The sequence below is a fragment of the Onychostoma macrolepis genome, chromosome 10, assembly GCF_012432095.1.
Source record: "Onychostoma macrolepis isolate SWU-2019 chromosome 10, ASM1243209v1, whole genome shotgun sequence".
NCBI classification, from domain to species: Eukaryota; Metazoa; Chordata; class Actinopteri; order Cypriniformes; family Cyprinidae; genus Onychostoma; species Onychostoma macrolepis.
This window is the reverse complement of record NC_081164.1, coordinates 24,466,713-24,490,066: the sequence shown is the minus strand read 5'-3', so window position 1 is coordinate 24,490,066 and position 23,354 is coordinate 24,466,713. Positions and strand designations below refer to the sequence as shown.

The 23,354-nt window shown below is 35.7% G+C and overlaps 2 protein-coding genes across 5 annotated transcripts in view; both read right to left on the bottom strand.

Annotated features, from left to right (window-relative positions):
• Positions 1 to 302: 302 nt before the first annotated feature.
• Positions 303 to 3,440, bottom strand: tlr8b (toll-like receptor 8b). Its single transcript, XM_058788861.1, is given in 2 exon segments — positions 303 to 2,142; positions 2,145 to 3,440. Coding segments are annotated over 2 exon segments (3,042 nt in total). The 5' UTR covers positions 3,430 to 3,440; the 3' UTR covers positions 303 to 385.
• A 2,766-nt stretch (positions 3,441 to 6,206) lies between these two features.
• mctp1b (multiple C2 domains, transmembrane 1b) overlaps positions 6,207 to 23,354 on the bottom strand; it is a 36,243-nt gene continuing 19,095 nt past the window's right edge. Inside the window, exons 11-21 of one of the 4 annotated variants that reach the window (XM_058788863.1) lie at positions 21,699 to 21,801; positions 19,945 to 20,047; positions 19,531 to 19,632; positions 19,321 to 19,395; positions 16,712 to 16,831; positions 15,016 to 15,135; positions 11,449 to 11,505; positions 8,713 to 8,822; positions 8,512 to 8,621; positions 8,262 to 8,359; positions 6,211 to 8,182 (exon numbers count right to left, since the gene is read on the bottom strand). In XM_058788863.1, coding sequence (XP_058644846.1) covers positions 8,111 to 8,182; positions 8,262 to 8,359; positions 8,512 to 8,621; positions 8,713 to 8,822; positions 11,449 to 11,505; positions 15,016 to 15,135; positions 16,712 to 16,831; positions 19,321 to 19,395; positions 19,531 to 19,632; positions 19,945 to 20,047; positions 21,699 to 21,801 — 1,070 coding nt within the window. In that variant the 3' untranslated portion in view covers positions 6,211 to 8,110. Of the gene's footprint in view, positions 8,183 to 8,261; positions 8,360 to 8,511; positions 8,622 to 8,712; positions 8,823 to 11,448; positions 11,506 to 15,015; positions 15,136 to 16,711; positions 16,832 to 19,320; positions 19,396 to 19,530; positions 19,633 to 19,944; positions 20,048 to 21,698; positions 21,802 to 23,354 lie in introns of all 4 variants that reach the window. The other 3 variants (XM_058788862.1, XM_058788864.1, XM_058788865.1) reach the window with 3 other exon arrangements.

Genomic DNA, 23,354 nt, shown 5'->3' with positions numbered 1-23,354 from the left:
ATATATACACATAAATACATGTAAATATTTTCAAAATATATGCTGTATGTGTGTGTCTTTAAATATACACAGTACACACACATATATTACATAAACAAAAACTTTTATTTTGGATGCTATTAATCGTGATTAATCGCACTACTGCCAAGACCAAACACATTAACACTGTCATGTACATTACCATGCCAATCCCTCAGAGAGTAGTCATGTCAGAAATTACTTTTCTTAAAAATGAACATTTTTAATAATGTACCAGTTTTAAACAATACATATACTAATAAGAATAAATGTTAAAAGTTCTCCAATGTGGTAATCACAAACAGTTCAGTAGAAGGAATCTTAACGGCAGAAGTGTTTCAATCGAAACTACTTATTTTGCACCGAATCATCGTCCGCTGAAGTAATTTGTAAACAATTTGCTTTGCACACCTTGACTCTCAAGCCTAACTGCGTTTCTCAGACTCTGCCAGAAAAAGCCTTCTGCCGCAGAGTTTCTGGGCCACTCCAACACACTGTGTCCACACAGGCAGCGCCGCAAGTTTAGGATTCTCGAATGCCGAAGAACCGGTTCCAACAAGACCAACACCATCACATCCACGCCCTCTTCAAGCAGCCTTTGTTGCGCTAGGAAAGCTGCCATCTTGAAAATCGCACTGTGAACAAATCCCTCCGTCAGCACAAATATCGTCTTCCTACTCCGGTTGACGCTTTGGTTTAGGTTATCCATTATCGGTATGCCAGGAGTCCAATCTCTTTCCGCCAGACAGAGCGGATGAACTCGTCTTCCTCTATCTTCCAGTTCAAAACGCAAGTGGTTCAGTACCCATTCTGCAACCATCGGATCCTTGGTGTCGTACATAACAAAGGCATCATAGGTGCAGTCATTCATCTTTAAGTAATAACTTTTTATTTTGGCTCTCCAGAAATTATAAATGTACGATATGTCCCAGTAGAACACGTGTATCACGATAGTTGTAGACATCATGACAGTGATGATGGATGACGTGAGCACATATAGCATTTGAGCAATACTGTTGTTGATGCAGGCATTTTTTAAGTCCAGACTGACCATTGGATGCCCCCTTTTGGATTCCGGAAGGTCGCACAAGACGTCTGTTGCTAGACGAGGAAGGACAATCTCACTTTTCTCTAACCAGAGAATGAAGTCCAGAAAGTCACAGGTGCACAGGATAGGGTTTCTCTGCAGGTTCAGCATGCGCAGGTAGTGATCGCTACCTGTCTGGAAGGATGCCTCGCTGATGTGCTGCAAGCGGTTGAAAGCAAGACTGAGGATCAGCAGGCTTTTGACATCTTTGAGAAAGCTCTGATGCAACTTGAAGATCAGATTATGGCTCAAGTCTAAGACCTTCAACGAGCTTGTATGCTTTGATAGTGTTCTAGCGACCTTACTCAGTTTGTTCTTACTTAGATCCAGAGTCTCCAACTGGGGCAAATATTTGAGCTGTTCCCACTCAAAATTGGCAAGAGTGTTCTTGCTCATGCTAAGATATGTTAGCGTCCTTGGAAAATAGCTGAATATGTCGTCTGGTATTTCACTTAGCTTGTTATATGATATATCAAGGTGCGTTAGGTTCGAGAGAGACTTAAAAAGACTTTTGAATCCACGGTCCTTCTTCCACATTATATCCAGTCGATTGGCTTGAAACTGCAGTTCCTTCAGTGAGTCGCTCTTCAAAGTCTTGTTGGTTAGCGAATTTATCTCATTCCAACTGAGGTTGAGCACTTTGAGGAACTGAAGGTTTTCCATGAACGCCAGACTGTTCCTGACACCTGCCACCTCAAAGTAATGTTTGTTGTGACTTAAATCCAAAACTTGTAATTCTTTCAGTTCATTTAAGGCAGAATCTGAACGCATGTAGACTCTGTTGTGAGACAAGTCAAGGTACTTAAGCCTGGGAAAGTGAGTGAACTCGGTACCATTGAAATATGAAGCAATGAAGTTGGAGGAAAGATTGAGGCAAGTGATGTTCTCTGCTCCTGTGAAGAAAATTTGATTGATATGGTAAATGTTGTTCCTGCTGAGGTCCAAAACTGGTCCTGTTGCCAGGCATTCAGCTTTGGTAAATGGAGGATAATGGCGGAACTGTTCATTTGTGTGAATGTAGGGGCCTTCACGGCGGTCCCTTCAACGTCATTAGAAAGGACGTCACTACACTCCTGTCTCCGAAAAGGACTTGTGAATGTTAGCCTGTTGTCAATCAATGAAATCAAAGACAGGTTGTGAAAGTTCCTGAACACCGATAGATTGAGATTCTGGAGAAAGTTGACTCCCAAGTTTAGAACGGATAGGTTTCTCAAACCAAAGAGAGGTTGGAGATCTTCCTCACAAAGATTGTGGAAAATATAGCCTTCTAGGTGAAGTGTTTGTAGTGATTCCAAACTAGCAAAAGCTTTCGAGAGTTTCAGTCTATGGTAAAATCTTTGAGACGGATTATTGTATGAGAAATCTACAACTTCCAGTTTTGGTAGAACGCTGAAAAACTGGCCGCTTTCAAGTTCACTTATCAATGAGTTGAAGGAAAGATACAAATACTTTAACATGGTAAGGTTCTGGAGCCACGATGGGTTAATCGTTTGTAAAGAATTTCCAGAAAGCCGTAGGTCTTGTAGTTTGGATAGTTCACTAAAAGCATCCGGATGAATCTGTAGAGCGTTATTCTTTGTCTGACAGGTAGTGCATGGGAATGGAGCGGTGAAACAAAAAGGGCAGTTTCCAGATAAATCAAGAATTTGCAGGTTTGTTAGGCTGTTCAGGTCTGAGGCATGAACGTAATCAATCTTATTTAGGAGAAGTGAAAGTTTGCAGAGGGATCTGGGTAAAGCGGATGGTATTTTTTTCAGTCCATTTTTAGACAGTTCTAGCTCAGTTAGATTTAAATGTTTAAATGTTTCATTGTGAATTGTCAGTTCTATACTAAAATTATGATAGCAGTTCTTATTTAATGACAAAACTTTGAGTTTCTTTGTTCCTGCCAAATCTGATGGTCCAATTGTCTTGATATGGTTGGAATTGAGGCTCAGCCATTGCAGTCCAGGAGGGAGATCTCTTGGAAATACTGTAATCTTATTATCATCAAGAAGCAAAGTCAAAAGATTAGGCAAACTTGAAAAAATCCCAAGATCATTCTCAAGACATTTTTCAATCTGATTCTTCCTGAGGTTTATCCGTGTAACATGAGTCAAATTCCAGAAGGCGTCCTTCAAGAGGTATTTTATTTTATTGTCCGCCAAGTCTAGTTCAGTTGTATTCCAGATCAGGTTTTTCGGAATTCTTTTCAAAGATCTTCCCGAACAGTCCAAGGCGACAGAGCGGTTGGACAGTGTCACATCACATGGAAGCTTTCTCCAAGCCCAGATGAGGCCTTGAGATGAGTGGACAGTACATATCAAAATCAACACAAGTATCATTTTCTTAAGAGTTTGGGGACTCCTGTGAATGAGAGAATGCATTATTGGTTACTTTCTGAAGCAAATTGGGTATATGCCAACATGGACAGGTTTTGTGGACTGCATGGACTGCATTTATTTGATGAAAAAACCCCCAGTAAAAATAGAAATATTTTATAGTTTAAAATTACTGTTTACTATCTTGACATATATTTTAAATGTATTTATGTGATAGCAAAGCTGAACTCTCAGCAGTGTTTTCTGTGTCCACATGAAATCATTCTAATATGCTGATTTACTGCTCAAAAAACATTTGTAGTTATTATCGACAGTTTTAAAAATATATATATTTTAAAAGTTAATTTAAGGTTTCTTTGATGAATAGCTCAAAAGAACATTATTTGAAATTGAAATCTTTTGTAACATTATAAATGTCTTTACTGTCACTTTTTGACAATTTAATGCGCCTAAAAATATCATTATAAAAAAGTGAGTGATCCTAAATGGTTGTAGTTGTAACAGAAAGCGTGCTTACCAGAGCAGTCTGTAGGAGAAGAGCATGGTTAAGGAATATCTGTCAGCTTACATCGATTTGTTTTGTTTTTTTGACAGTAGTTTCCTCTTTCAAGTTTCAGAATGCTTCCTTATTTCCCTTCCAGACAACCAAAATAAATGCACAAATTTAATCTGTGTGCCTTAAAGGGGTAGTTCACTCAAAAATGAAAATTCTGTCAGTGTTTACTGACCTCCATCATTTGCATTATTATTGATTTTGGATCCCATTCACTTTTATTGTATGGGCAAAAAGAATGAGACGCTTTTTGTAGTTATACGGTGTAACTTCAAAATTGTGTTTATTATTTTCAACAGTATTATATGTTCCAAGAACTTGCAGAAAATAATTGCAAAGGAAACATAGGCAGTCATAGTTGTACGACTGAACCAAACCAAAATATCAAAAACAAAAAGAATAGTAAACACTCGACTCAGTAGCAGTCCTTTCTCAACCTTCTAATCCTACTTGATCCAATACGTCAGATCTACCATCTTCGACTGAAACAGTGACATTGTGACCCTCGCCGGCAGATCTAAACAATAACCTGATCTGCAAACATTCAGCAGTTTATTTCTTCTGTTTGCACGGCTCTCCAGCAATGGCTAAAAGCCCCCCTAATCAGCTCTACAGACACCAGGAGTATGCAAGGCCAGACTGGCACTCATCGCATGCGGAGCTGCGAGTGCATTAGTATGCCGTGGAGAAACACGGCGACTGTGAGTGGACACTCCAGCAATTAGATGCATAGCACTTTGTGTGAACCCGCAGAGGTGCCAGTGCTCATATTCTGCTCAGCACCTGGGGGCAGCTTTCATGCATTGCTTTCCAACCGCTGCTACGTGTTCCACATACAGATCGGACCATTATTAATTTTAAATGTGTTGTATCCATGCCACAGTCTTTGGTATTTCTGATCAGTAGGGATGAGGTATGGAGATGAACAAGGCATGGTTCATTATGTAAGCGTGTTTTACGCTGTAATTTGTTGTTTTTCTTTTTTGAGCATCGTGCATTGTGTTAGTGCTGGTGTTTAGTTGTCGCTGTTATGTGTGGTGGAAATCTTGAGTTTGAAATTAAAGTCTTATAGGACTTTGTTTACTAGAAATTCTTTCTGATTGCACAAGAGTGTGTGAGAGAAGTGCTCATGCCTGGTCTGAGACACTAACAAAACTCATGAGATGTGCTTCTGCTATACTTCCTTCAAAGTATGAGCAAAGCCTTACACTTAACAATGAGACACAATAAGTACAATCTTGACAATGATTTCCAGGTTGCATCCTGCACTTTTTACCTTTTCCGCCCTTCATGATCCGGTGGGGTATCTGAGCCTGAGGGGGTGTTGAATTCTGCCCCGGGCGTAATGTTTGAGCTGCGAGGATGAGCTTCAAGCTCTTGAGGAATAGTGGACTGCAGTTCAATAGTATTGGTGATTTGCACAGGAAAAGAGTCACTTTTGCTTGCACAGAGCTTTGTTTTTGTATTGTGTGTGACTGGGTTTCCAGATAGCATATGATGATGAATAAACGTGATTGATGACTGCTGCGGACTATTACAATGTTTATTATCTGGGTTGTCTTTTGTCTTGTTTGTAAACTGAATGTTAATTTAGATTTTCAGTATGGCTTGGATGGGAGATTCTCACAAAATGTCTGGGTCATATTTCAATCCAAAAGAAAAAAAAAAAAGTGACATTATTTGACATTATTAGAATTATTTGAAAAATATTCTTAATATTAAATACAAATAATTTACATTTACATTTAGCAGATGCTTTTATCCAAAGTGACTTACAAATGATTATTTGAAGCAGTCAAAATCAACTGAAGAGCAATGATATGCAAGCGCTGTGACAAGTCTCAGTTAGCCTAATGCAGTACACGTTGCAAGGTTTTTTTTATTTTTATTATATAATAAATAAAAAGAAAAGAGATAGGAATAGAAATATAGAAAATAGAAAAAGTACAGAGCAAGCTAGTGTTAGAGGCCTTTTTTGATTTTTGTTAATTGTATAATAAATAAAAGAAAACAAATAGATAGAATGTAAAAAGAATAGAGAAGCTAGTGTTAGTTTAAAAAATAAAATAAAACAAGCAGTTAGTAAATGAATAGAGTGCAAGTCTAAAAGGGGCAAGTTTTTTTTTGTAAAATAATCCAATAAATACTCTATTGCAACATTTTGTTGATGCAAAATACATCTATTATTTTTCTAAAGTTCTGGGAGGAAATGTGACTTGAACATTCACCACAGATCCCTGAAAATGCAAAAACTTACATAGCAGTCGAGTCTTTAAATGTTGATCTGTTGTCGAACTTGAAATCGAGCAATTGCAACTTCTCCAATTTTAGGGCAATCATAGCTTCGACTGTAGATTAAAACAGACATTTGTTCTTTTGTTCAGTCATTGTACAGCTATAGTATATATGTTTACTCAACCATCTTAAACCATCAATGGGAGCACTGTGGAGCATTACATCGGTCTTTATTGAAGTGAGAAGGGAAACCCAAGACCGTTTTAAATTCTCATTAATCTCTTTTAAAAGCCCAGGCCATGGGAGAGACTGCTCTTTTGCTACTTTAAAAAGATGCCCTTCATAGCTCAATTAGTCTGTCCTGATTCCCAAAGAAGCATTTATTTAATAAGGCAGAGATTAAAGAAACTAATTATAAACCTTTCATTTGTAACTGGGAGATGGACCTTCCAGTTGCCCATATGAACGTGTTAATGTAGACACAAAACTGCACCTGATGACTCATTCATTATCTGTTACTGTCCCTCCTCCGTCCCGAGAAATGCATCACTTCACACATACTGGAGCTCTAATCTGGATTAGTTAATTGGATGCTCTTGGACAAATGATTAACAATCTACATTTTACACAAGGAGGAAATACTGGATTATGCAATGCCATATGCACTTAAAACCCCGTGGCACCGTGTTTAATTGCATGTATTAATTTGTTTTTAATGAATGAATTTCTTTCTTTCTGTGGGGTGTGGTTCTAGTCATCATGAAATCAAAAGTGACCCTTTTTTCTCGTCTTATTGTGAATGATTCACTGGTGCACATTATGCCAAATATAAAATAGTCATAAAGAAATCCAATCAAGTCCTGCCCTACATTGCATTTTGTAAATTACAAGTACAGTGCAGAAGTAAAATGGATTGCAAATGTGATTTCATCTTTTAACACTAATAAATACAAAAAGAAAGAAAGAAAAAAAGGCTACTATTTCATAGTTTTGGAAAATAAATAACTAAAAGATCACAGAAAGAGGTTTTCATTGGTTGGTTTCAGCGCTGTATAAAAACATGCCTTTTTTTTCCTTCTTTGAATTGGAAATTTGATAAATTCTTCCAACTAACAATTTATGTCCTTGAGTATATCTGCTTAACAGTTGCATGCTCATAGACCATTGACAAATCATTAACAAGCAACACAATGTACAAATATTACAATTAAACACCATTTGATCATAGCATATGGCATCCGTCATGGGTAAACATGTCCAGATCAACACAAAAAATTTTCCACATTGTATATTTACAGTCACTTTTTTTATATGCACGCACACATACATTCTTTCCATCTAGATGCACAGCATGCAGTTTCTCCATATGATATGTGCTTGTGGATAAAAATAATTATCCAAAGAAAATTATTTGAAGAGTGACCTCAAAGGTGCAAAGTTCACTGTAAAGGTTTGGGGGAAACTGCTGTGGTCAGACCAGCTGCATTTAATGCATTCAACTGTGCAGATGTTTACAAAAGCTAAACATTTTCAGGCTGATATTTTTGCACCAGAAACCACGTTATATAGTTTCAACTGTGACCAAGTGTTAGGCACATGTTTTTTGAGCTATGGTGCTCAGGTGGGCGACACAAGTTTGAATCCGGTTTGCAGCATTTTTCTCCACATAAATCTCAGAATAAAAATGGGAATATAAATAATTAAAAGCACATCTTATGAACGCTTGAGTTTTGTGCTATTATAGTTGTGCAAGTTTGCATAAATAATGCTCGAAATATTTCTTTCTTTTTAAAACAATCTCCTTTTTAAAGTCTTTTCAGCATTCACAGTGTTTTGTACGTGAACAGTGCTTTGGAGGCCGTTGATTTAGAAACGTAATATGTCACACTTCAAGATCTATCCGGGGTTGTTCCTCCTCTTCTTGCTGGGACTCTGAGAAGTCTCCGGTTTGAGATCTTTGTATTGAACCTGATGAGCAGATTTTGCACAAACGTGTCGTGAATCATGCAAAAGAATGAAAATACGTCACTTATCATTGATCACTTACCAACTGGACATCTGATGGAACTCTAGACAGGAAGTCCAGCAGCTCGTTGTTCTCAATGATGTAGGGGTCTCGTAGTTTTTTGGTGAATTTATTGATACCTGTGTGGGACATGCATGTTATATCCTAAATCATGCATATCCTAAAAAATGCATCAGATTATGCCATTTGTTATTTCAACAAGTTAAGAAATAATCTGAAGAGTAAACTGTTGGGAAAGCGTTTAATATACAAAAGCAATAGGCTTTCTCACCCCAGACCAGCACAATGTATCGTAGTGGGATATAGTATATCAGCGTGGCACCGGCACATAGCACCGTTACGGCTAAGCAGCTCAGAAAAGGCACAGACCAGTTAAACGTGCTGAAAGAGAGGAACAGCATGAGCACGAATAACCATGCATTCGTGACACAAAATGAATGCTACTAAAAAAGGAAGCTTCGAAACATCTCACTTCTTCACTCGTTCCCCAAAGCAGGCCACTTCATCCAGAGCGCTTTGAACCGTTATGATCACATCTTGAACCGCGTAGAATTTGTCCAGGAAGCCCTTTTTCTCTGAGTCCTGTTGTTTGAACACACAAGCACGCAAGGCAAGTTACTCAACAGAATTCATTTTGTCATACGTACACAGGTTTTGAACAGTTGTGCTGTGGTCTGTAGGAAATCTTCTAGTAAGGTAACATGAGTTGTTTAGTAGCGTTATGAGAAATGAAAGACGTGGGGGTGGGGAAGCTTTTGTTTGCTGTCTGGTGTCTCTTCTCTTTAGACTAAAAGGTTAGTTGGTGTAGCTTAACACAAAAGCAGCGAGTCTCCAATCCCGAGCGCAGCTTCATTAATATGGAAAAGAGGGCCTCTGAACGACACGATTCCTTGGAACCAAATGGAATAATGTTAAACATTAGATTTAAATTGATCTCAATCAAATGTCAAAAGTTGCATTTAAAATATTGGCAAGTCAAATTCAAATTCATATTCTGGTGCCTATGTTTCTAAATGTTCTTAGCGCTTTTGAATATGTTTTGAGAGTTCAGATTTACAGTTTTCTTACTGGATAATGGACCATAAATACTGAAATATTGTTCACGTGGTGCGTAAATGTTTTTAAAAGCAAGTAGCATAGTCAGGATGATTCCATTTTCTAGTATATGTCTATATAATAAAACTTCCCTGTCCTTTCATACCAATAAACAAGTTACTATAAATCACTATGATAAATATATCTGCTAATGTTTATGAAGAAAAACACAGTTAACTAAATTAATAAATAAAAAAAAACATGAGAGGCAGTTAAGTTACTCAGTATTCAATAAATAATTACATCATTCAAAAGTTTGGATCGTAAAAAAATGCATACATTTATTCAGCAAGGATGCATTGAATTGATCAAAACTGACAGTAAAGATTTAGATTTCATTTTTTTTCTATTTAACTAAATGATTTCATTTCTACTCATCAATGAATCCTGAAAAAAAAAAAAATTGTATCACAATTTCCACAAAAATATGAATCAGCACAACTGTTTTCAACACTGATAATAATCAGAAATGTTTCTTGAGCAGCAAATTAGCATCTTAGAATGATTTCTGAAGGATCGTGTGACACTGAAGACTGGAGTAATGATGCTGAAAATACAGCTTTGCATCACAGGAATAAATTACATTTTAAAATATATTAACCTCTTAACTGTCACTGTATACGGGACAGTATACGGGACACCTAAGTTTACTTCACTATTTTACAATTAAATCCTAATCTAATCATGACAAACTATATATCGTTGGAAAGGTCTAAGACTCCTAAATAGGTATTTTACCACTTTTTCTGTTAAGAAATTATGTAGGAAAAGTAATAGATTAATTTATGACAAGAGTGCACCTGAAAAAAATCTACATCATAACAGGAGTTCTGACCTTTGTCACAGAAAGTCTTCTTAGTTGCCTTTTTCTCTATCACGAATTAGAAATCAGAAGAAATGATTTATCAGTAGAAAACTTAAAAACTCAAAATTCATCCTTTGAAACCCATTTTAAAATCAGACATTGCATTACCATGGTAATGGTACATTAAAATCATGTTACAAAATATTTTCATTCATGAATTATACAAATTTAAGTTTGGATAGTGCACTATAATGTCTCTGTTCAAAACTGTGAGTGACAGTTAAGGGGTTAAAAAAGAAAACAGATACATTAAATTGCAATAATATTTCACAATTTTACTGTATTTTGATCAACTGAAAGCAGCCTTGATGAGCAAATAATACTTCTACCAAAAACATTAAAAGACCGTATCAAACGTTTTCAAATTAAAGTCATTTGACTATTAAAAAAGGAACAGCCCTTCAATATGTCCCATCCCAGCTTCCTGTGTCAACGGGAAATACGAATTTTAATTACACTATTTTATGGAGTAAGTTATGTTTGATCTAAATAGATTTTCATTTTTCAATAAAATACTGGCGAATCAAACCATGCCAGGTTGTGTTTTTCCTTGTTTGATCGTGGCTGGCAGCGTTTATTCTGCACCCCAGGCCTCACCTGTGTCGGGTCGGATGGAAAGTCAGTGGGACGGGCTGCAAGTTGTGTTATTCTTTCCCCAACAACTTACAGAGTTGGGGTTCAACAAATCAATTGTCCCCATAAATTAGCGGGAACAATTTCTGAAAGCTTGGAGAGCGATACCAACCCTCTGCGTATTTTCATGACCAGCCGGCGGTAAGCTAAGTGCAAACATATGTCCAGGCTTAGCCTGGGCCTATGAGGGGTCCTTATGAATGGAAAACAGGTGTCTGGGTCATTTGTGCCAAAATACCCAAGTTAGCTCCCAGGGTCAAAGGTCAGGCCGCTAATGGCTGCCTTGTGGCGCACAAAGGGTTATGGGAACGCGAAGAACGGCTGGAGTTAAACATCTGGGATATGTTGAATATATTTGGCAACGCAAGCCTCAGGTGCAATTAAACTAAAGCACTGACACATATATTAAACTGTGCGTCCGTACGCCAACCTTTCTGCTGTCCCAGAGAGCTTCAGATAACACACAAGACCACAAACGATAGTCCTATTCTACATAGAAACGAGATGGAGGGTAGATTTCCTTCAGCCGTGCATGTCACCGAGAGGAAAGAAGAGTCTTAATGAGCTGATAAGGAAATAATGAGGCTACCTTTCTACATAGAAGTGTAGCGTTACCTTGTCATCTTTGTCAAAGTCTTCATCCACATCCTCAAGAAGGTCTTCTATTGCTTGCTATGAAGCGACAAGAAGAAAAATCACAAATGCGATCTTTTTAATATGTCAGAGGTTTATGCTAGAACGAAAGCAGCAATGAGATCAAATGGAGAGAAAATAGAAACTTCGCTCTTCTGCTTCTCCCAAGAAATATACCCCAGAAATATCACAAGTTTCAGAAGAGATCTTTAAACTTTGTTTGCCAAGATACCAAAGTCTGCAAAAGCCAATATGTGACCCTGGAGCACAAAACCAGTCTTAAGTCGCTGGGGTATATTTGTAGCAATAGCCAAAAATACATTGTATGGGTCAAAATTATCCATTTTTCTTTTATGCCAAAAATCATTAGGATATTAAGTAAAGATCATGTTCCATGAAGATATTTAGTAAATTTCTTACCGTAAATGTATAAAAACTTCTTTTTGATCAGTAATATGCATTGCTAAAACTTCATTTGAACAACTTTAAAGGCGATTTTCTCAATATTTAGATTTTTTTGCACCCTCAGATTCCAGATTTTCAAATAGTTGTATCTCAGCCAAATATTGTCAGATCCTATCAAACCATTATTTATTCAGCTTTCAGATGATGTATACATCTTAATTTCGAAAAATTGGCACTTAAGACTGGTTTTATCGTCCAGGGTCACATATGAACTTATCACAATAAGTAAGAGATATTCATGTTAACATTTCTCATTAAATTTTTATGAAACCAAATCTGAGCTCTGCTATCCGCATTAATTTTGTAGTAGGAATCTTTTGACAAAGTCACTCCTGATTAGGGTTGCAAAATTCCGGGAATTTTCAAGACTGGAAACTTTCCATGGGAATTAACAGGAATTAATGGGAATAAACTGGAAATTTGCTAAATTGCAGGAACTGGGAACATAAATGTAGTTGAGAACAAAAACTTGCAGCATAATCTTGGTTAAAACAACCAGATTTAATGCAATTTCAGTTGAATTTCTACTCTACACGTTGCTCAATCGCACACAGCACACTGCTTACTGCGGGGCTATCGAGGCCACGCCCCCTACATGCACTGTGCTTATCTACCATTACATGCACAGATCATTTCTTAAATCCTGCACACAAAATATCAAAATGTCCATCTTGGTAAGTATTCATATAAATTACATGAATATTACAAAAAATGTTTAAAACTTCCTTGTGCTGTGTCTAATATACTCTGCAACTAAATTAGGCTATACCATAGTAAAAACAAATACACTGACTGAACAAACATTTAGCTGAGATAATAATAAAACAAGTCTAAAAATGACCCTCCCCCACACACAATCCTCTCTAGTCACCAAAGAGGGGGATTCCCCTCCATTTTCTCTGAAGCCGCACTTTTTGCATTTGAGCCCAAAGACTACATCTAAGTTTTGATATTCTAAATATATTTGATCTATGGGATTCACGTTTAACTAGTAAATACCAAAAAGTGTTTATACAGCAGCTACACAGTTTATGAGGTAGGCTATGTGCTATATAGCTCAAGCTGTGATGCTCCTTCTGCTAGCAAGTTTTCTGTTATCATACAGAAGTGCAGTGCTGGTCAAAAGTTTGGACACATTACTATTTTTAATGTTTTTAAACATTGCATTTCTTTTGCTCATCAAGCCTTCATTTATTTGATCAAAAATACAGAAAAAAACAAAAAAAAAAAAACAGTGATATTGTGCAGTACTGCCGGTATTACAATTTAAAATAATGGTTTTCTGTTGTAATATACTTTAAAATATAATGTATTTCTGTGATCAAAGCTACAGCCTTCAGTGTCACATGATTCTTCAGACATCATTCTAATATGCTTATTTATTATCAATTTTGGAAACAGTTGTGCTGCTTAATATATTTATTATTATTATTATTACCTGTGATTCTTTTTTTCAGGATTCTTTGATGAATAAAGAGGTTTTTTTTTAAAAACACACATTTATTTAAAATAGAAATCCTTTTTTAACAATACACTACCATTCAAAAGTTTGGGGTCAGTATCTTTTCTCTTTTTTTGAAATAAATTAATACTTTTATTCAACAAGGATGTGTTAAATTAATTTTAAAAAAGTAGTAGCAAAGACTTTAAAATTTGTATTAGTTTGCATGCAAGTGAGCCTATGATCAAAAAATATATATATTTATGTTTGTATATGATACAGTTTTATAAATTTCCAATTAATTCCCATAAATTCCTGGTAAGTTTCAAATTTGGAATATATCCAAAGTTCCCCAGACGAAGTTCCCATGGAAATTTACCAAAAATTTTCCGCCCCTTTGCAACCCTACTCCTGATTACTTAATAATAATAATAAATTATGATTACTTGATAGCAAAAAATAGAATAATAATAATTACATTTAAAATATTTACAAAGTTACAAATTTTCCATGACTTTTTAATATTTAACACATTTTTCTGACTTTTCCAGGCCTGTAAATCGCAATTTTATAACCATGAAAAGCCTGCTTCTTTTGTATTTTTCTCATCAGGTTTAAAAGAAACATCTGAGATGAAGTTGATATCTAAATAAAACACAACCGAGAATTCCATTAAGTCTCTCGAGCAATGAAAGATCAACCTCTGAGCAATAACATGTTCCTCTGGGGAGTTTAGAATGTCATTTAAACACTCACGTTACATCACATACAGACTGATGACAATCTAATGGCAACTGTTCCGCCATTTATTAGCCATTAGGCCACATATGAAAACACATATGCATACGGCTCACGTTGCTGACGGACTGTATATTTGTGTCAATCTCCTTCTGAATGTGAAAATGATTCTCTCTCCATATCTGTCATGTGTCTGTCAACCCGAAACCCAGCTTAGAAAAAAAGTAATACAAAAAATATTGAAATTCATGCTGGTCTATATGATAATTCCATATTTTAATTTGCAAAGTAGTGGAAAATTATTATTTTATTGTTTTGAGATTTATCTGATGCACATCTCCACTGACTCTTTGACTGGATACTCCTGAATAAAAATGTAATTAAAATTTTGATGGCTTAATTGGGAAGCGAGCACCCTCTCCAGAAACGCTGCGCATTGAAAGTCATCAGCACTCATTCCACGCCATTTTAACAATTAAAATGGAATCAATTTTCAGGGAGTTTTGCGTACACACTTAGTGTGATTGGCAACATTTCACGATGGCATGAAATTAGTTTGACACAATTTAATTGGAAAATGCGATAAGTAAATACACCAGGTAAGTGGAATGGCACGTTTAAGAGCTCATATATCTGCGCTACTTTTAATTACCTGAAGTAATTGGAATAAAAACATTCAATTCCAGCTGTGCACACACCTTTAAAAAATAAACATGCACAATATAACCTAACTGTTTATTAACCAGGAATTGTTGACGGTTAGTTCAAATAATCAAAGATGGGTTGGGTGGGGTGAGACATTGCAATTTCCTGTGACGGCCTACAACAAGCATGTGCTTAAAATGAGCTGGACACAAATGTAGCCCTCATTAGACTGAAGAGTCAACATCCATAAACACACTCACCACGCTCCCCTCGCGCGACTCCTTCCCCGAGGCCAGCAGGAAGTAGTTCCAGGTCAGCAGCAGCAGCAAGGACAATGGAACCATGTGGATCTCGAAATTCCAAACCACCACCACAAAGATCTGACCAATCGCAACAAAAATATGACATATTCATATCCTTTTATCAACTAATAGATGTCTTGCAATTATATTTTCATGATAAAGATTCCAAGATTACAATGAAGATATCGGCTAATGTTTATAAATAGTTCATATTTAATATTCGATAAATAATAACACTTAATATTAATCATCACAATCAAATATTCTAATATGGTTCTCTAGTAGTGTACTAATAGATTTCATTATAATTACTGTGCAGGTTTATGATTTAAGTGTGTGACAACTAACAAATTAACTAATTTTGGCATCAATCAATTTTGGAATCTATCTATCTATCTATCTATCTATCTATCTATCTATCTATCTATCTATCTATCTATCTTTCTCTGTCTCTCTATCTATCTATCCATCTGTCTATCCATCTTTCCGTCTATCTATCTATCTATCTATCTATCTATCTATCTATCTATCCATCTATCCATCTATCTATCTATCTATCTTTCTCTGTCTATCTATCTATCTTTCTCTGTCTGCCTCTCTCTCTCTCTCTCTCTCTCTATCCATCTACACATTATCATGCTAAAATTTGGCTCTGTGGAATTTTTTATTAATAAATTAATACTTTTATTCAGTAAGGATACATTAAATTGATTAAAAGGGACAGTAAAGATCTTTATAATGTTACAAAGGATTTATATTGAAAAAAAAGAAAAACTGGACTTTCTGTTTATCAAATGAGTAAATTACTTTTTGCCATCTTGGGAAATAAATTACATTTTAAAATAAATTAATATTTAAATCATTTATAAAAACAGCTATTTTAAATTGTTTCTCAAAATTGCGCTTTTTAAGATTTTTTTTAATCAAATAACTTGGTAAGCATAAGAGACTTTTTCAAAAGCATTAAACTTTTGAATGTTAGTGTGTATATACGTATATTAGTATATATGCAATAGTGTATATTTGTATATGCACATTTTATATTTGTGTGTGTGTGTGTGTGTGTATATGAGGCTTTGAATGTGGTTCATCCTATCAGATATTAGAGCTGGAACAGGTTTACAGTTTTTGTTGCTGTATTGTAAATGAGTTTTACTTTAAGTTTCCAGTCATAGCCGTAAACCAGAGCTGAACTTCACTGTTTAAAGAGGCAGGTCAAATCTCGGTCAGTTCATTTTCATGAACAGGTACGGATGAAAACAGCAGAGTGAATCTATTGTGAGGGAGACTCCGAGTCTACAGCGCCTCCTTCAGGTACAGCAGGGAAGTGTGTGAAAGCGAGGGGAACCGGGTGAAGGGCTCTTGAGGTGTTCTGAGCGGGGCAGGCGGGGGCGAGGCGTGAGGTCACAGAGGGACGGTGTCTAAGAGATCACATCTACTCGTTTTAGCTCAAGGGTGCTTCAGCGCTAAACTACGAGCGCACTTCACACATCACAGCCCTTCAACACACAAGAGTCACCAAACACACTCAAACTATAATATATACAGTGTGTACAACTTTTATCTAGACCTATCTGTCTTTAATAAGCGAGTTTGAGTTGTGCGTATCGGTGTTTGTTTCTGTGTGTATATACGAGACAGTTTTGCCACCTACCAAGAAAGCGCACAAACTCCTGCGGGGGGACTCCCATTGAAAACAGCTGTTGATGTAGGAGCCCACGTTAATGAGGAAGAGGACGCAGCGCTTCACTCGGTTAAAATTCTGCTGCAGCATCTGACGTGAGACAGAAAATATGAGACAGAAATTCAAGCCATAAACCGCAACACAGCCTCCTCAAAAATAATGACCATTATTAGAGAATACTCTTGAATACCAAGCAACTGGAAATATTATTTCCAGTATTATACTGTAATGTATGTTTTATGTTTATATAATATAAATATGTTTTTATAACATATATTCAAACCAAAAGAATATTCATTTGTAAAAAAAAACAAAAAAAAAAACACAATACATTATTTTATAATCACAAAATATATTTTATTAGTAAATTTAATTTTTAAAACTTTATATAATTTATTTGTATAATAATTATATTAAGTCTTACTATATATTCTCTCAATTATATATATCACAATTATATGATATATATTTTAACCAAAACATTCAAACAATGCACTACTGTTCAAAAGTTTGTGGTCAGCAGAAGTTTTCGTTCACAAAGATTGCATTTATTTATTTGACACAGTGAAAATTCAGCAAAATTGTAATATAGTAAAATGTTATTACAGCTCAAAATAACTTTTATATTTGAGTATATTTTAAAATGTAACTGAACTTCACTGTCACGTGATCATTCTAATATGCTGATTCGTCACTTTTAATCAATTTAACATATAAGTTTTACCATTATTAATGTTATAATGTAATACTGAATATTTACAGTCCCTTTTAATCAATTTAAGTATTAATTAAAAAAATTCTTACTGAGAAAATAAAAACATTTATGATTTTTTTTTTTGTTATAAAACATAAATATTATTCTCTTCCATCAAAGGCCAAACTTTGTTCTGATACGCATGATTAACACACACCACCCTAACTAAAAGGTGCACAAGACTCATGGCATATCAAAAAAATGAGGGGAATGTAATCATCTCCATAAGTGACGGTGTGACTGACAGCTGGGGTTAGATATACGGGCCGAATCCGCGGTTGAACTCTTCACTGAGACGGGCATAAAGGACTGAAGAATCGGTCTGTTCTGCTCAATGCGCAGCTTTGTGACAGCGTCTGATTCAGCCCAGCCCCTCCAATTCAGCGCTTTTGTCACGCAGGCACATTGAGAGAGAGGACAATGAGCAGCCACAGCCGTAGAGCCGCAGCCGGGCCCTCTGGGGTGGCCCCTCTCCTCTCATGAGGGCCGGCTTGACATTTCTATTCAACACCTAGAGCGGCAGGGCAAGGGGGAAAACGCTGCGATTCAGCACTTGCGCCCCCTGTCCCAAACACGTCGGCCTATTGTGTGGCGGGCATGGGACCGCCGGCCCTCGTTGGGGTGGTTTTGATTTGATTGCAGCCGTTGGATTAAAGGCACAGTTCAGCTAAAATGAATATTGTGTTATTATTTACTCGCCCCAATCGCGTGCTGTTATTTTATGTATGGAACACACATGTAGTCTGAAAAAAAAAAAAAAAACATCATAAAAGGCCAAGTGGTCTGTAGGACTTTTGCGATGTTTATTCAAAGTCTTCTGAAGCAGGGTTATAATAGTTTACTAAAACGACAACCATTTAAAAAAAAATATTTTTTTTATTACTTGAAACATTTTAGATAATTTTAATAATAGCAAAATAAATAATTAAAATAAAATAAAAACTTCTTTAATTTTAGCTAGGTGCTAACTGAAACTACAACAAAAAAAATAAATAAAATAATAATTAAAAGAAATAATAAAAATGACAAAAAATTTAAAATAAAAAATGAAACATTAACTGAGATTAAAATGAAAATTGAAAATATAAAATAAATGATAACTGAAGATGAATAACTAAAATGAAATAAGATATTAAGAAACATTTCTCATATCATTCAGTTTAAACTGAATAAATAATTAAAACTAAAACTGAAAAAAGAACAAAACCCTAAATAAATAAACTATATATGAAGAGTTCATTTGCAAAAACAGATAACTCCGTTTTTAACAATTCTCAGAAATCATGTTTTTTCATTGTGCATTCCAATTAATCTCAATCAAACTGCAGTTGGGTTATTTCGACTAGGTTAAAAACTAAATAACTAAAAAAAAACAGTTAGCTAACACAATAAAAACATGATAACATAATAAAAAACATGATTTTTGAAAATAAAATAAAAACGGAGTTATCTGTTATATATATGAAATAAACTCTTCATATATTAAACTATTTAAAAAATATAAAAAAAAAAAATAGTCATAATAATAAAAAATGATAAAAACACACATCAAAATGATTAATGCTTTTGTATCCAGAGTAAAAAAAGATGCAAACACCTCAGAAGTCTTTGAATGTATGACACAACGCAAGGCATTTGAGCTATTTTTGGGGGTGTTTTTTGGCCACTTTGAAGCGTCGTTTTTATGGAAACAGCTGTGTAATGATTTTTCATGTTTCACGGAATAAAAAGCAGCATGTGGTTTGTGGAGCGACATTATAAAGGGGAGGTGTCATTACTTGTGAACTGTTCCTTTTAAAGAATAGTTACATTGTTGTTATTTTACCTGTTTAGAGACTTTGGCCTCCTCTTCGATGTACTTCTGTTCTGGTGGAACGAACGTCCGCAAACTGGCTTTCACCTTGAAGCGAAACGAAGCGCGATGATTTGTTTTAATTAGCGCTGGAGTTCTCTATGCATCAATAATTATTGCATATTCCACAGTGTGGAAACAAAAGACACAACATCCAGCGCTCCAGGCGCAGCGCACACTTACGGCGTTGAAGATGACGTCTGCTTCGAGAAAGATGACCCCCTTTGTTGGCCCTGTCAGCTCCTTGTTTTTTAAGACGTAGGCCTTCTGTTCGCTGTTGCGGATCTGTGTGAAGAAGACGTGACAGCCTGCTGTCTGGCAAAGCCCCAGCGGACCCCCCTCCTCGGCTGACCCCTGATCTCCCAGCGGCAGCATCAAACAGCCAGCCGCACATTCCCTCCCCGTCCCTCCCTCCTTCCAGCACTTCCAACTCTGACAAGTACCTGCTCATTACCAGCATCCCTCTGTCACCGAGACATTACCCAGGCACCGGGAGGCCCAGCTGTGAGCGCCTTTAAAGACGCGCCACCACCAATCTCATCTTTAAAATCACACGTGGATCTAAGAATCTGGGGAAACTGAATGGGACGAGCTTACGTTTAATAACGGGATGGCCACTTTACCCAGGAAGTCAGCGCTGCGGTCTCTGTCCTCGTCGTACACGGTGATCTCCAGCACCGAGTGAATGTCTTTCACGTTACTGCAGGGCGAACAAGAGAGAGTCACAAAACAAAGTGTGCAGAATCATTTCCATTCATTCTGACTGTAACATTGCATTTACAAATACTGCGTGAAGTCGACATCAAACAGAATTTGCAACGCATCTGAAAGCCATAATGGGCCGTATTTCTGTGGGAAATTGACTTCAGGATTTGATTGGATGATGCATCGTACCTTATATCATGTAGGTTTTTTTGAGATCAAGGTGTGCGACAAATTATGCAGAATAACTTCTATTTATTTTGACTATAATATGGCTTAGTATATTGCATTTACAAATACTGCATGAAGTCAACATGAAACAGAGTTTGCAACACATTGATCATTCTTATATCATTCTTGCAACTTTTTATGTCACAATTCTGACTTTTTTGTAGCAGTTTTGACATTTTATCTTGGAATTCTGAATTTACATTTTGCATCTCTGACTTTTTCCTCAGAATTCTGACTTTTTTCTATGATTTCCGAGTTTGCATCTCACAATTCTGACTTTTTTCTTGCAATTGCAAGTTCTGACCATTTTATCTTGGAATTCTTAGTCTATGTCTCACATCTTGCAATTTTAAGCTTTCTTGGAAGTCTGAGTTTATATCTTGGAATTCTTGTTTGTCTCCTCCATGCCACAGAATAAAAAGAAAAAAGCAATTTTGTTTACATCTCACAATTTTTACTTTTTCTTCTTTGAATTACAATTTTAACCTTTTTGTAATCTTGCTATTTTTTTTTTATTTTTATTAAAAAAAAAAGATGATTGTGACTTTTATCTGACAATTCTGATTTTTCTTCTCAAAACTGCAAGTTAACATTTTTTTTTTTTCAGAACTGAGACAAAAAAGTCCAAATTTCTGAGAGAAATTATGTGGAAAGTTATGAAAGGCGGTATTTGACCAGGTCTGATACCTTTTTTTTTTTTGTAAAAATGTGTGCTATAACTATTCTCATTAGCTTTTAAGTGACAGACAAAAAAATGGCCACAAAAGCTAACACCTTAGACTTGCATTGAATAATCAATCATATCTCACAGAATTTTTTTTTTTTTTTGTCACAACATTGCATTGATATCTCAGTTAAGGTTCATTGTATCAGTATTTTTTTTATTTATGTGTGCTTTTATACAATGTCCTACAGTTCGATTAATTTCATGCTACTGGAAAAAAAGTCAAGCGAACCATTTAAGAGATCATGTGATGTAATATACTGGAATCACGTCGTGAGGTAATTGGTGATAGTCTCGTTAAATTACTTAAACCAAGTCATGTCTAGGGATTTTTTGAAAACCAGCCCAAAACAGTGCCACAGTAACGATCCAGCAACCTAAATATCCTGCAACAACAACTGCATGGCATCCATGTCTGCTGCACTATTCATATTTCCTTTAGAAAATGTACATTTTGTTAGTTACTTGTAGTTATGAAAGCAATTGGATTTTGATTAAAGATAATGAAATATTTTTTCCCTTAGCAATGAAGTAAATGGGAGACATTTTCATTTCATGTTTTCTATAATGCATTACACAATCAAGCCAAATTGCCGCTGATAGTTCAATCCACTTGAGCCCAGGTGACAGAACGACTTCATCAGCTGTGAATATTATAATTCGTCCTCTGCTGGGAGCAGCATAATGAACTCACAAGGTGAAGACTTTATTCCACTCGGGGTTCAGCGTCTTGTAGACCGTGTGTGTTTGCAGACGGTCGTTACACAACTCCGCAATGCAGAACGGGTCGCTCTTTCCTGAAACACAGTGTTGCATTCAAAAGCTTTTAGGTTAAAATACCCACGTGAGATATGAAAATGATATGAATGAAATGTAATCTGTAACGTTTCCAATAATTCATTTTATTGCTGCAATGCAGTTTCTTGTCCCATAGTTCAAGGTTTAAGTCTGGTCTAACTTTCTCTCCAGTAATTTCATGTCCTCTTAGTTAGTAAGGATGCATAAATTTATCAAAAGTGACAGGAAATACATTTATAATGTTTGATCTGAAACAGATTTCCATTGCTGTTCTTTTGAACTTGTAACATGGTTTCTACAAAAATAATCAGCACAGCTGTTTTCAACTTTGAATATAATAATAAATGTTTCTTGAGCAGCAAACCAGCATGATTTCTGGAGGATCATGTGAAATCCCATCAGTAATATAATATATATACAGTATATATATATATATATAACAATTATCAGAGTTACTCATGCATGTTTATTCCTATCTGCTGATCATACAACTTTCCCTGAAATATTGCAAGTGTGAAAGATTAGCATAAAGAAACTGATACTGGCCTTTAATTTTCATTATTTTATTTTTTTTAAATCCTAATATTGAGATAATCATAACATGTATGAGTAAAACGTCTATGACATCTGTGCTGAAAGAATGTAATTCCACACATCTCCCACCACTTGCATGTTGTTTTATGAAATATCTGGCTAATTTTGGAAGGCTTTGAGCTAGAATAAATAAAAATGTGAGGACAAAAGTACACAGAATCGGTGTGGGCGAATTTCGGTGGGAAAAAGTATAGAGGAGCTAAAAATCAGTCTTTTTAAACCACAGGCTGAGAGAAAAGCACAGAAAAATGTGTGTGTATTAATGTGTGTGTGTGTGCAAAAGGTTGTTAAAAGCCTTTGTCTGTCCACCATGGTGTGGTATTAGAAGAAGGCATGAAATCAGAACCCATGAGGTGGGCCGCTTTTGAGAGAACAGCAAACCTTAAAAACTAGATCAACTTATGAGTGAGAAAAAATGAAATTAGGAGACTCCTCTCTTTCAGACGGTCATCTTTCCATCATACATCTCCAGAAGAGAAACTGAGGTGTTAACCACTCCAAAACATTCAGAAAAATGCCCGGAAAAGTCTTATTGACCATCCAGTTTACTGCCCGGGGAAAAAAACTCTATGTAACTGTACAGTGTGTGTGTGTGTGTGTATATATATCAACATTTTGTCATTATACCTGTAAAAAAAAATATATATATATATATATGCATATGCATTTATTTGATCAGAAATAGAATGAACAGTTTAAAATAACTTTTCTATTTTAATATATTTTAAAATTTTATGTATTCCAGATATCTTTCAAATAAGCTGATTTGATGCTCAAGAAACACTTATTATTATTATCAATGTTGAAAACAGTTTTTGCTGCTTAATATTTTTGTGAAAACAGTGATACACCACTTTTAAATAGGAATAATATTTCACAATGGTACTGTTTTACTGTATCTTTGAAATCTTGGTTTCATTTTTTAAAGCAAAAAAAAAAAAATTATACAATGCCAGAA